Genomic DNA, 14,742 nt, shown 5'->3' with positions numbered 1-14,742 from the left:
TGAAAGTAAATTTATTTTAGCAGAAGCTGAGTAAGAGAATATCCTCATGAGAAACTTACTTCACTGCACCCCCATTGCCTTCATCATTGTCAGAGGACGAAGATGTAGAAGAGGCAGGAAAATAGGTTGAATCCACATGATTAGGGCTCCCGCTCTGGGCTGGATTGATTGGAGAAGACCGTTCATACAATGGTGTGTGTTTTCCTTCGTGAGGAATGTTACTGTAGTTGTTCTGCTCAGACAGACTTTTTCCACCTGTTTCCAAGGTGATAGCTGGCTCAGAGAGGCTGTATGGGTATGGACCCTGCCCTTGGGCCCCACCCTGACTGGACATCTGCTGGGCCTAAAATAAAGGGATCACTCTTGAGTGAAGTCAAATAAGGCTTTGCTTTTAAAACAAAATACATTCTTTAATCAAGTGGCCTTTTCCAAATGTATGCATTAAAACTCAGCCATCTTGAGCATCCACAAAAACTGTTCTACCAGAGTCTGTAGCACCACTTCAGTTCCAGATTTAAAATTCAGTCAGTGACTGCCCACTCTAAAAAAGCTGGCTCCACCTTTCCCACCTGGATTCCAGTTTGCTGAGCACAGCAGGCTTCTCCCAGGGAGCAGGGCAGAAGCTACACTTACCACAGGTTTTGCTTGTAGTGAGGTCTGTGGAATGTTAAGCATCTGAGAAGGAACATATGGTGGCACTATCCCAGGCATACCAAACTGATTCGGTCTGGCTGCTGTATGGCAGGGGAGGAGGGGAAAAGAGAAGGGAAAAAAAAAAACAAACTAAAAAACCAAACACTCATGAAAACACTCAGTATTTGACATAAATGTTACCCTGTTTGTCCTTTTGCTTCTATGGTTCATTTACTCTTGTTCTGTTAGCATTACTGTTTTCTCCTATGTCTTTAAGTCAGTTTTATTCATTTTTGCCTTTCAATAAAAATACTTTGTAGCTTGTGAAGTGTATTTTATGTGTCTCACCTTCTTTCAGGTCTTTGTATCTCTCATTGCTACACATTCCTATTCTACCTGGGAATCAAAGACAGCTTACAAGAAAAAAAAAACCCCAAGAGATGTCACAATGAAGATGCTGCCAACGTCACGCAGATGCAGAATGCTGGCATTTTGTCATTTGAGTATTTGACCTAGGGGAGCCTCTAAACCCTTTAATGCAGGTCTTTGGATGTAAATAAAGACCTCCCACACCCTCAAAAAGAGCAGGAAAAATCTGTGTCAGTGTACCAGTATGGTAACTGATGATCTTCAGAAAATTTCAGCTAAAATGACATTTTAGTGTTAAGATTGGGGCATGAGTAGGAAATCCTGTGATCACACATTTTAATTTTTAAGCCTGAGAATAATCTGCAACACCACAACAATGTGTGGCTGCAATTTAAGCAGGTTTCTTATGACATCAAAAAATCAAAGACTATAAAGGGATTTCTGAAACATGTCAGCAAGGCCAGTGAGAAACAGTAAATATGTTTTAATGGCCAGAAAGAGGTCCTGTCCTCATGAATGTGAATGGACACCAGACTTCAGTTGTTCACAGCATCATCTCTCTCAAGTCCCAATGCCAGAATGGATGCTGCAATAGCCAAGAAGAAAAGTAAACCAGGTTGCTCTCTTCTGGGGCAAGAACACAACCTCAGCACATATCCTATAAAAACCTTCTTCTGAAACCTCATCTTCAAGGGTCAGTGAGAATTGCCAGAAGATACAAACACTTTTGTAGATGCTGCCACCAATACAATTTCTGATTTAGGGTTATTCCAGGTGTTAGTTAACACAAAAAGCCTGGCTGCTGTCATTACTTACCTAGGTAATGTGGTGGATGAAATGGCATAGGTTTATTAGTTGCTGAGTAATAAGCAACCGCTCTCTTAAACCGAGTAACTTTGTCATCTGTTCTAGACTAAAAAAAAAAAAAAATCTGTCAGAAGCACATCCAGGTTTGTCACCTGTAGGTCAGCACAAGGCTGTACAGTAGTTATGTACACCATATCTCAGGATTAATGCCTAGGGACCCTCAAGGGCTGCAGCAGTGCTCCAGTACAAGAAATGTTATGTCAACCCATGTAAGGGTGAAGTTTAAACATTCAGTCTTCATGTACAGCTGATTTTCAAAGGAAGTGCACACAGCTAGGCTACAAACCCCTCTGGTCATCAAGAATTTAAAGCACTGAGGGTAAACACCCTCAGAAAGCACGGAACATGAAATTAGAATAGCTGAGCCACTGCAAATACCAATAGATTCCCATTATCAACTGATCAAATCACTATTTTATCAAATGCAATTCTTCAACACAAATGTACAGCAAAATTGATTTAAAAAAGAAAGCAAGACAAGTAGTTGGCTTTATACTTTATTACCTGCGAATGCTGAAAAACATCTTTTGCTATGGCATCCAAATCAGTGGTGTCCTGAATGTTGCGGACGTAGTCGGCTACGGCTTTGATCACTACGTCACACGGCGGTAAAACTAACTGGTGAGCACGTACCTGCATGGCAAACACGGCAGCGTGAGCACGGAACGGGCACACGGCACGCAGCTGAACCCCCCGTTACTGACAGTATCTTCAACAAACTCCCTGCTGCCACACTATCTACCTACTTTTGGGCCTTCCACTTTAAGACTTCACCTTAAACAGGGACTCATACAATTGCAACACATTTATATATACGTGAAACCTCACCTCTATGTAAATACCTGCTGGTTAAGTATCAGCTCCAACAACAAACAAGGTTAACTGTGCTGATTCTTTCACTGCTTTCTAGTTGCACATTTCCCCCAGTACAAAATGTTTCATCTAATTCATCATGAACCATAATCTTCATCACACATTCACATATATATGGCGGGAAATATTTTGACACAGTTTATTTTCTGAGTGTAAAGTGATAGCAGAACTGATGAAAAAGACCCACTGGAAACCCTGGACTTCCACCTCAGCATTCAACTGGTTCCTCCTGAAAATAAATCATGACTTGGCATATGATTATGGGAATGGCTGCTCTTATATGCCCCATGTAATCCTATGTGGGGAACAGAAGCTTCAGGCCAAGGAACCATTCTGGACCTCTGTAAAATTCCAGGCAGGAAGCAGTGCTGCCAGCTGGGTCTGAAGAACTCCTCAACCATCGGCAGCCTCTGCTCGCATCCCGAGTGCTGCACATGCTCACAGGGCCAGGAACGAGGTCGCCAAATACATGTCCTACATTCTAGAGGAAGCCTGAGCAATTCCTAAAAATTCTGGCTGGAACCTCTGCACAATTCTGAAGCACTCTGCCTGGGTCTACAGGGGCAGCTAGGTTTTTGCTTTTAACATCTTTTAACCTGTTTGCAAAATTCAGTGATTCAAAACTTGAGAGATCACTATTATGATTTAATACTTCTATTTTTAAGATATAAAAAAATTTGAAAAATCTTTGTGTTCTTATTGCGTTCTACACAGAGAGATCATACTTTACTAGAAAATAGCACAATTCAGTCTTGTCAGAAATATTTAAGCAAAATTCTGATTAATACTTCATTAGTTTTATCTTTGAAAATTTAAAACCTGTACCACAACTCCATTTTATACAGAGTCTACCATATGTGATTATTTTCTTCCCTGCCCTTATTTGATCTACTTCTGATGCAATTTCTTACACTGCCCTCTTCATATTTAGGCCATGGAATTTTTGCCAGATTCCCGTTTTTATTAATTTCCTTCTCCTAATGTCTACTTTTTACAAATGTCAGGATATTCATTCTATCTCTGGTCATTCTCTACCAGAGATGAGCTCTGTATTTTATAAGCCTAAATTAAACATAGAAACAGAATGGTTAAGGGACCTTAAAGCCCATCCAGTGCCATCCTCGCCATGGGCAGGGACACCTCCCACTGTCCCAGGCTGCTCCAAGCCCCATCCAGCCTGGCCTTGGACACTGCCAGGGATCCAGGGGCAGCCACAGCTGCTCTGGGTACCCCGTGCCAGGGCCTGCCCACCCTCACAGGGAGGAATTTCTTTCTAAAAACTAACCTAAACCTGCTCTCCTTCAGGTTAAGACCATTCCCCCATGTTCTGTCACTCCACGTCCTTGTGAAAAGTGAGCAGTTAAGAACAGTTCTGTTCAGTGTAGTCAGTGGCAGGGTAATTATTTCTATCTCAGACACTAAAATCTAAGTTTACACTAGTGTGCACTCTGAATATATACAATATTAAATATAGATCACACTCACATGTAAGCTTAGAGTCACAAATATTGATGATAGAATTTTGCCCACATTTTGCCAGAAGAAGGATAAGATTTTCCTCTCCCTGGTAATCCAAGTCAGTTGGTGAACACCTCCCATGTTCCTTGTATGTGTAACAATTACCCATCTCTAAAAGCAGCTGAATCATTCCGTGGCTGTGTCATGCTGGATGCGCTCTCGGCAGAGCCCTTGCAGAAACCCTGCACTGCTCCCTGAGTGTTCCTGCAATCTCTGCTTGGAAACACAGTGGATGACAGAAGTAAGCAATCTCCCATTAATTTATGTGATCTCCATGATGACAATACTGAATAAACCATATAAAGCTGGCATCAAGAGAACACATCACATCACTCTGGCACTAACATTCAGCTCAGGCCCTGAAGTATGAAGTGAGGCCTATCAAGGGCTCACTTTGCATGTCGCTCCCATTTAGCTGCCTATAAACAGCCTCAAGATCTTACTGGAGCATACTCTTAAATCCTGAAGTGAGGCCTTCTGGAAGTATGCTTTACAGATCTAGAGACATTTCACGTATTTGGATTTTCTTTTCTTCTGTTTCAAAGACATCCAGTACAGATGTGAGAACACCCTCAAAACTAAGAGTATCATGACCTACACTACACAGAAGTCTGAAATGAAAATGGTGAAATAAGATGTACTTTCCTGATATTAAAGAATAAAATATATTTCTATTCATTTCAGAACTTTCCAGAAATCCAAAACTGTAGATTTTGTACTGGATCATAAAGAATGTTTCTAATCCTGCGTGCATTAAAACACAAGCTAAGTCTTACTGCATGTTAGGGATAGGAAAAATTCAGACTAGCAGCAGAAGTTACAGAGCATGTGTTGGTGGTTCAAACTTACTTTTAGTGTCACACAAAGCATTTCAGAGCAAAAGCAGCAACATGTTTTACCAATTTCTCATTAGAAGTTACTTTTTTCCCTTATCCTCTGAAGAAAAGTTTCAGACAAGCAACAACATGGAAAATCATTTCTGGAAGGCAAACATGGGGGTGGGTCCCACACATGCAGGCAATCAGGTTGGAGAGCTTACACCTGAGAAGGGCCCAGTCTCTTTGCTAGTTGTAAAAGGACTCCTTCAGTTTGTGACAGAGCACTGACAAAAATCACAAGTCACTTTTTTGTGCACTCTGAAAAGACTAAGTGGGGAAAGGCCATGCATTCTATAGAAGTAATTGTCAAAATGAGAGGCAGAGTAACATTACAAACACAGAAGCAACAAGACAAAAATATCTTGGGTTTGACAAAATAAACCTGCGAAAATGCTTTTTTGGAAGAGAACAGACTCACATAAGCACAACTCCACGGGATGACTAGGATAGCGTAGAAGGTACCTAAGCTACACCTGGGAAGAGCTCCCCAACTCTGGGAACACCCCAGCTGCCCACTGTCTTCAGAAGCAAAGCCTGTAGAGACTAATCAACTAGTCATTTACCGCTGTGCCTGCTGGAAACAGGTAATTGGTTCAGTTTCATTCTCAAACAAAAAAGAGACCTCGAACGTTCAGTTGCTGTGAGACAACACACAGAGAACATCTTTTTTCCACTGGTGAGTGAAAAGGCTGAAGATATGAAGAGGAACAAGAATTATGTCAGAAAGCGAAGGAGAGAGCAGAAGCACAAGCCAAAGATGTGATACAGACAGACTTCCCTGAGACCTGTGTGACAGCCCAGCACACTCCAAACCTGAGGGCTGGGCTGCCATCCAGAACTCCCTGACAAGCCATAGGGATGAGCCAACGGGAGCCTTCATAAATTCTATAGCTATAAAAGTGAAGCCTTGCACCTGGGCAGGAATAACCCCTGGCTAATCCACAGGCTGGAGGTGTGCCAAAAGGGACCTGGGGCTGGAAGGCAGCAGCAAACTGAACAGGAGCCAGCAGGGTGCACCCTGGGCTGTGCAGCAGGAGCACAGCTGGCAAACCCAGGCATCCCACTCCTCAGTACACAGCAGATCCACTCCAGAGCACTGCATTCTGTCTGGGGCTCGAGCCACGTGGCCGAACAGTTGAGCTGGTTCTGCAGAAGGCCATCCAGATTGTCAAAGAGGTGGGAACAATTGCTCTGTAAAGACAGGGCTGAGGGAATGGGGCTTATTCAGCGTGGGAAAGACAAGGCTTTGGAAATACAGCCTTCTACTACCCACAGAAAGGTAACTGAGCACACAGAGCCAAGCTCTTCACAGCACTGCATTGTGCAAGAGCAAAAGACACCAGACATAGCCTGAAACAAGAAGGGCTCAGACTGCACACAAGGCAAAGCAAGCATCTTCACCGTCGGGACCATCAAACCACAGGGCAGGCTGCCCAGACAGGCTGTGCAGTCTCCAACCTTGGAGATTTCCAAGACTAGTCTGGGCAATGCCCTGAGCAACCTGCTCTGACCTCAAGCTGACCACACTTTTCACAGGAGGCTGTACTAGATGACTTCCTGAGGTCTTTCTGACCTGCATTATGATGACCCTTAGCATCAAAATACCCCATGAACAACAAGGCATTTATTTGAAGTATATTTTAATAGTGTCCCCTTTGTCATCTAAGCAGCAGCAAATTACCTAAGCATCTACTTCACATATTAGTCTCCCTCTGGCAAACACCCTCTGAAGTCAACAAACAGTAAGACAGGAATTTCCTAGAGAGATTCAGAGAAGGAGCCTAACCTGCATATTTTGGATTGCTTTCTGGAAGCATCTCTGCCTCTCCACCGAGATGGAGCAACTAAGGAGATGGAGTTTCCCTGCATACCCTTCTTATTAATAAAGGGAGACTGCATTAAGCTTTGTTTCTAAGGTTACCTTGTGAATGAAGAGTCAGCACTTCTTCAGTGGTCTGTGCTCCCAAACGGGCACCAATTCCTTCCAGAGCTAAGAAACTGCCCTCCCAAACTCATTCTGACAGTATTGCACATTGATCTTGAAGCTCCATACTTCAACCAGTTTTTCCAGAATAAGAACCAAATTGTCTTTAAGATAAATCTAAAAGCACACAAATAATGCTGGTTTACAAACAAGGTCTAGCAATCAGATGATTTCTCAGGAAATCAATCAACTCTTCTTGTTTCAAACCCCTGATTTGGGTGGTCATTTCAGTGAACTCTGCTCTCAGGAAGGTGACAGGACTCAAATGCAGGTCTGCACAATGATTACATGTTTCCACAGGGACATTTGGACAGACAAGATCCTGACTCAGAAAAGGTCACATCCAGCTTTTGATTCTTTCTCCCTGTTGCAGCAACAGCAATTCATATCTCTTCATTTAAATTTGGCCATGGAATCTTCACAGTTCTGCTGAGCTGGCTGGTAATTGCTGGTGTCTCCTGAAAGGCTTTTCATCCAACACATAGAGAAGTTGTCCTGACTCTCGGGTTCATTTCCTTCCACAGGTTAAGTATGGATTTCTTCAGTCAGGTTTTCCATTTTCCTCCCATCTTCCCATCTCTACTCAGCTGTTCCTGGATGAACCCCCCCCTTTAAAACAGAGGTAGGGGTTCCTCTGGTTTGCTTTTTTCCCCTCCCCATGGCGACTGCAGGGGAGACCCAGCAATTTCCACCAGCAAAGCTGGTAGTTTCTTTTCTAAGTTACCCTCTTCCACTGGTGAACTGGCAAAGCTTCTCTTGCAGGAAAAGTAATTACTATTTTGCTACAGCATAATAAAAGATTGAGAGAGAATGCAGGAAATAAATTGTATTTTATTAACTGTAATAGTTCTCCCTGAAAAGCAACAAATCCGCCACTGGAACAGAATCTGTCAGCTTTGATGCTCAAGACCATACTGTTCTAAAGACAAAAGATTAAAATCTTTACACAATGAGAAAAAGCCTTCTAAATCCTGAGATGCATGAGGTGTGGGATTAAAGCCCTTGGTTCCCGAGCACGGAGAACACTCAGTTGTGACTCTAAATAGACACAACAAAGCAAAGTTTGTAAGCACAGCCCAGGAAGGACATCCTGGGGAAACACAACAACTTCCCCCCATTTCCAGTTTTCATGAGGGCTTGTGCTTTTTGGGACTGTTCTGAAACTACTCCTTGCTATCAGCCTTGTGGTTAATAGAAATGTTTTTTAGGGTTTTTTAAGCACTCATAAAATTTACATGTAATATTGCTTTGTGCAGATCTACACTGAAGAGGTCCCTACAGGGAGCTGTGGTGACATCACTGACATACTAGCATGTCAATGAAATGAAACTCAATTAATGAGCTCCTGAAACAAGTTATCATTTCAAACCATGAGCACTGTGAAATTAAAGCTGAAACAAACAGGCAGTTGTTCCAATACCAGTAACTAAGGAAGACTGGTTTGCTGCAGATGTGTCCTTCCACCTGACACAACTGGCAGGCAGGAGACAGAGGTGCTGTGCTCAGTTTGGGGCTGTGAACTGAACAAATGGCCAGCAAGCGGCCATGAAATTCAACAAATCCCGTGTTGTGCTAGCCTTTCCTCAGTCAGGGCACTCATCTGGGGCTTTGCACTGACACCAGCGCAGCAGTTTTCACGGAACCTTTAACAGCCAAATGGGAACTCCTTTCATATCTAATTACATTGGCCAACAGATAAAATCCATCAGGGAGGACTGCTTAAGGCAGGCCAGGATGCTCTGAGGGTACATGTTTCACTTCCTTGGGATGCCAGCTACAAAGGCCAGCTGGCATTTCCACTGAACAGGTACATCGAGAAGCAAAGATGACAAATACCTAATTTTCATTTAAGTAATTCAGGATAACTTTAGAGGGCTTTCCAGGAGGTCTAGGTGTCTGAAGTCATAATCTGATCTGACTGGCAAACAAGTCTATTCAGGCTAGACCACAGAAAGAATCACCAGAAAGTTTATCAACCACTTGGCAAGAAGCCCTACATTCTAACCTTTTTAGTAAAAAATGAAAATACAAGCACACTCCCTCATTTTTTCACCTCAGATTTTACAAGGAAGTAGCAAACATGCATGCAGGTTTTGTTTTGCCACTGGAATGTGCTGACACTTACCTTCCTAAACACCAGAGTGGCAGCAAAATAGAGGATGAGTGTAACATCAAATGTCACAACTGTTCACTAAACAATGCATGTGCAAGCCCTAAAAATTCTGCTGAAAATCTGGAATCTAGTTTTAAATTCTACCTTTGGCAAAACAAGTTTTCAAGGCTTAATAAACTTTCAGAACAGAAGGGGAAAAAAACCCACCTATTTTTGCTGTAGAGATAACAAAACAGTCTGACAGAATTTACAAAAAGCAGATTATTTGCTGCATGGTACACCTTAGGAGAAAGGCAAACAGATACATTTGTTGTGGCAGAGAGAAAGGTCACTGTGATCCCATTCTCTGATGTGTCCAGTTTCCCTTTTATAGCTGTCTACTTGGCAGATGCACGAGGCAAGTGTGATGAAGCAGCAGAACACACGTACTGTAAACTAAGAGCATCAGGCAAGTTACTTGTCTCAACCCCCCAAAACTACCAAAGGCCACTTTAGCTTTCTCATGCAATCTGTTCTCCAGCATATCTACACTTTACATTCCAAAAACAGACTATTACAGACAAACTCAGAGCAGCAGAAAACAAAACAAGATGGTAGGAAGATATACAGCTCATTATTTTTGATAGCTGAAGAACATGACTAAACAAAAAACTCTCCTCTTCGAGAAAGAGGAGAGCAAGAAGCTGCATTCTCCAAGCCAAACCACACTGGAGCTCCGGCTCGTGCAGCTGAAGGGCACTGAGGGGGATCACAGGGCTAAGTTTAGACCTGTAAGGCCAATGACCCCAGGTATCCTCTGCAGCCGGGGACTGGGATACCTGAGGGTGACCCAGCACAAGGGCCTTGCAGAGCTGCTCTCAATTAACCTACCACATTGCTCTTGTTAACCAGCAGCATTGATTTTAGCTTAATTTCTCCGAATCATATTGAATTTTTACCTTAAGTGAAGCTAGTGGATGTTCTGGACCAAGTAAACTCCAATGAAAGGAAGCCAAATCTTCATCAGGTAGAATATGATTACCTGGAACATAACACAGAATTCATTTAAGTACACTGTAAAACGTTACACACTATTTCTACATACAGCAAACAAGTCTGCAATCAGCCCTCAACTCCCGATCAAGAGGATTAACAGATTAAACTTGCAGATAGCTTTTTGTTACTCCAGAAAAACCTAATTAGCACGCTGCTGCTGCAGCAGCAGCCACTTTATGCGTGTGAGGAGCGCTCTTCCATGAAACCAACTCCCCTGCAGCAGCAACGGAGCCAGGCACAACATGGGACCCACCTCAAGCCAGTGTGTCCTATTAGGGAATCCTCAAGAGATTTCACAATGCAGGTGCAACAGTGTAAGAACACATTCTATTGCTCCCTGACACATGCTGGTAAGCCCCTTCTGCATCCCAGCACGTGCCATTACTGATCCACATGGGAGCTGCCTCTGGAATCTGCACTCTGCTCCACTGTGCAGCACGGGTCAAGCAGCAAGGCACCAGCCAGGTTTATCTAACCCTCAGGAACGCCAGCAGCTCCAATGACACTTAGCAGGTTCCCAGTCCCTGAAGTTTCTTTTGCTGATCTGACCGGGTCAGATGAGACCTTGGGCTGGCAGCAGGGAAGGAATTGGGAAATTATTTTGTTGTTTCCATGGACAGAGATAGAGACTGTATTTACCACACTGTTCATACCTAATGGAAGATCACCTACACTGGTTTTTTTTTTCCCCCAAAGCACATCACACTCAAAAAAAAATTCTTACTAGGAAACATTTCAAACATTTCTATTAATCAAAGACACAACTAATCAACCTCTGATGGAGTTCAATGGCTGCAGATCCAAACTTTACAAGAGCTAAACAGAATGTCTTAACACAATTCTGGTGGAAAACTTCAGGATATATTCAATACCTGGTTTTATAGAGCAGCAGCTTATTAGTGAATGCACTGTTCATAAAGAACATGACAAGATTCTCTGAATATTACAACAGTTGTTTTCTTTCTTGATATTTTTCTTGTAAAATCATCTAGTTTTCTCTTAATGCTCTTTAACCTGTGAAAGCCAGGAAAGCCGTCCCCTGCCTGGTGACAAGCAGATGCCTTCTCAGAGTGGAAAGTCTTTGTGTTCAAGCAATACTTCACCCCTACCAAGATCTCCAGCAAGGAGATGCTATCATCTAAACTTTAATCTCACATCAGAAAGATTCAACAAGTTTGCATATAACAGCCACACTCACTAATCTGATCAAGGTAAGATTAGACAGTCTTTCTAATACAGGTCTGCAAAAATCTACTGTGGCCAGAGCAGCACAGTTCTGTGATAACTGACAGTCGCTCCTGCAGATGCTACCTTTTAAAATAGTCAGGCCTTCTCTCCCGTCCACCAAAACCTCAATTTTGTTTGGTCTCCATCTGTCATTGCAGTTAACTCCATCCCCCAGAACACACATAAGGCAGCGTTCGATCAATTCTCACCATGTACACTGAAGTGCAGCAGTATCTTTTGTGGTCCAATTAAGAAGTGATGCCTGTACTTACCTTACATAGTTCTAAAATTTTACTGAAGAGCAGTACAGGATTCCATAACTAAACATGTTACAGAGTGCTGTCACAGTGGGAAAGAGATCAGTGTTACATAAGCAACCTCTATTTCTTGACCTGGCTGAACAACCTCAACATATATTGATTTTTCCCATTTTAATAGCTTATTTTAGTGTATGCCTTAAGTTTTTTTTTAAAGCAATTAGATACTAATTGAAGCCACTGCCCTTTCTAAAGAGTTCACTGAATTAGAGCCCCATATCTCACACTGGGTTTGTTTTTCTACTTGCTGAAGCTTGGGCTGCTTTTCTTTTTTAAAATTATTCTGAGGTATTTGAGTCAAAAGTTACAAAATAACCCAAATCAACTCCCTGTTTACACCAGCAGCAATTAGAACAGAAATTTTTAAGAGCACGCAGTATCCAGGCCACATGCCAAGGGATACCCTTTGTATTATAATGGTACAGCTATAAACCCCTTCTGGATGAAAAGCTGTAAGAAGGAAAAAAACTGTAAACCAAGCCAACCAACCACAGTGCACACAGAACCTCATATGAAAGCAATCTTTAGAAGTTTGCCTCGTTGATACAGTCAGAAAAATATTTTGAAAGAATACTTCAATTGAGACTTTATCCCTGAACAGAACTCAATCCCAAATCACTTGCCATTGAGAACAACTTTTTAACTGCCCAGTTTAGTGTCATTCCTCAGGCTTCTCCAACTGCTTAATGTGAGACTGAAACTTTGAGGATGATTTTACTCTTTCAGCATTCCCCAAACTGATTCTTGGAGTTAATGACATGAAAGAATCTGAATACAAAGAAACTTTAGTTTCCCGGATACAGAGAAATACATCTGCAGCCCTAAAGTTGAATACGGATATCACAGCTATTGTGATAGTTTGGGCCTTCTGGAATTGCAAACATTAAACCAGCAGCTTAACTGTAATTATTTCAGAATACATTATTTTATTCCTACACAAAGTACTAGCATGGGGAGTTATACTGCTGTACTCAGAAGAAATTCATGTGCCTTCCCATGTCATCAAATGCTCACTCATTCCTTCCCATTGTGCTTTTCTTTATTCTACTTAATAGGATCAAAAAAGACCCAAAGAGGCCACAGGAGCAAGGGCAGAATAAGCCAGACAAGCCCTTAGATATTCAACAAAAATATAAAAATTCAGATTAGAAAATGAGCCACCCTAATTTAAACACATTTCATGCTACACACAACTATATGCATATAGGCACTTAGTATTCCATTTAACAACAACAACAACAACAAAAAGTTACTATATTACCAAGGTTGCAAAAGTTAAAACATGTTGCCAGTACTTTAAGGCAAACTGTATCAGTTTGTTGTCAGCTCATATAATCACTTTCTATCCCAAATACCTAGGGTTCCTAAAATTCACTCATACAAAAATAACACAAAAGCCCCAAGCACAAGAAGATCTCTGGAGTCTCTTCTATTCTAACTTCTGTGAACTTTATTCTGCTTACTCATACTGAATACACACACCCACAAGAAATGCAAAGGAATACTCAAACTAAACTTGTAGCTGACCTGGGGGTCTTTAACCTTTGTACCAATTTGAGGGGGAGGAGGGAAAGCCACCAAATCTCTCTAGAGTAATCATGTGAAATTACCTCAAATTTCTTTCTCCTAAGAACACGCTGAAAAATATTTGGTCATGAAAGACAGCAAGAGAGAAAAATAACCAAGAGCTTCTTGCATAAAACTGCAAAGCCTTCAGAGACTTTATCAGAACTTTTCTCACCTACTGTTCGATATAAGCAAGCAAAGTCTCAGCAGGCCACGCAGCTGGAATTGTGTGGCAACTTAAAGCCACACTTCCCATGAAGTCCATAAAGTGTATCTGCAACTGGGAAACTGCTTTTCCAGCAGTAATTCTTACTCACTGAACTGGCATGCCCCAACTTATTTATAGACTCCAAAACAAAGCCAAGCAATAGTAGTCTGTCATGCAATTCCTGCAATGGCAGCTCAGCCAACCCTCTGCCTTCCCTCCCTACACCTGCACAGGCAGGAAAAACACACACTGACAAAAAGCAACTCCAGCTAGTCAAAAACTTGTGGCTTTCTACTGCAAGAGCCATTGGTTCTTTCCTTCTTAACATGGAAGGTGCCTTCCTGGACTGGGAGCAATATTAAAGACTGCTAAAATATTAGCATTTAAAACAGTAACACAAAATCTCTCATTCAGAGCTTTCAAAGAAGTTTTATTCCTCTATCATGTACCCACAACTGAAACAAAGTGAGTGAGAAACTAAAAAGAAGATCCAGTTTACTTAATTTGTTTGCACAGCATGACAAGATCAAGAACATGGCTGCTCCCAAAAAGCAGTTAGAATGCTGTTCTAAATGAATCTTATTCATTGGAGTCAACTCGTCAGTAATTAATTCACTCTTCTGTCTGAGAGCATGACAGTTATTCACTATCACTCAGACATTCCCTCCTGTGCTGCTGAGTATGAGAAGCTCGTGAGCATGAAAAGCTAGAGTGCTAAGGAAGTATACAGGCAAAACCAATGGAATGGTACAATGCTGGTCACTTGTGTTTTCAGAAATGCTGAGTTTCACTCAATTATACAGTTCAATATATTTCCGTTGCAGCTGACATGCTGCCATATTTATCCAACGCTCATTTCAGAGGGCGGAAAAAAGCCCCAGCAAACCAAGCACCTTCACTCCATAGGTGTTATTTTTAGGTGTTATTTTTAGGCAGAATTCAGGATAAAAGCATACTTCCAGTCTGGAAAGTTTACCACTGAAACTAGACCTCATACTATACAGAACCCAAACTAGAACCACAACTGTCCTGATTCCCCCAACCCACAGAGAACATTCTAGCTAAGCAGAGCTCTGCTGAATCCCTGCTTTCAGCTCTTCTTTCTAGACAGCCACAATTTGCATTGCTCAAAGGTTTCTACAAACTGGGTATGT

At 42.0% G+C, this 14,742-nt stretch overlaps 1 protein-coding gene across 5 annotated transcripts in view; it reads right to left on the bottom strand.

Moving 5' to 3' along the window:
• FAM120A (family with sequence similarity 120A) overlaps nucleotides 1-14,742 on the bottom strand; it is a 42,128-nt gene that overhangs the window by 26,988 nt on the left and 398 nt on the right. For 3 of the 5 annotated variants that reach the window (XM_017737322.1, XM_008636018.2, XM_017737324.1), the window contains exons 2-6: nucleotides 10,174-10,256; nucleotides 2,374-2,502; nucleotides 1,819-1,915; nucleotides 634-734; nucleotides 60-343 (exon numbers count right to left, since the gene is read on the bottom strand). In XM_017737322.1, the coding sequence (XP_017592811.1) occupies nucleotides 60-343; nucleotides 634-734; nucleotides 1,819-1,915; nucleotides 2,374-2,502; nucleotides 10,174-10,256 (694 nt within the window). The remainder of the gene's footprint in view (nucleotides 1-59; nucleotides 344-633; nucleotides 735-1,818; nucleotides 1,916-2,373; nucleotides 2,503-10,173; nucleotides 10,257-14,742) is intronic. The other 2 variants (XM_017737323.1, XM_008636019.2) reach the window with 1 other exon arrangement.

This window comes from Corvus brachyrhynchos, unplaced genomic scaffold, assembly GCF_000691975.1.
Source record: "Corvus brachyrhynchos isolate BGI_N302 unplaced genomic scaffold, ASM69197v1 scaffold266, whole genome shotgun sequence".
Taxonomy (NCBI): domain Eukaryota; kingdom Metazoa; phylum Chordata; class Aves; order Passeriformes; family Corvidae; genus Corvus; species Corvus brachyrhynchos.
Note: the sequence above shows the minus strand (reverse complement) of the source record. Positions and strands in the feature narration are given on the sequence as shown.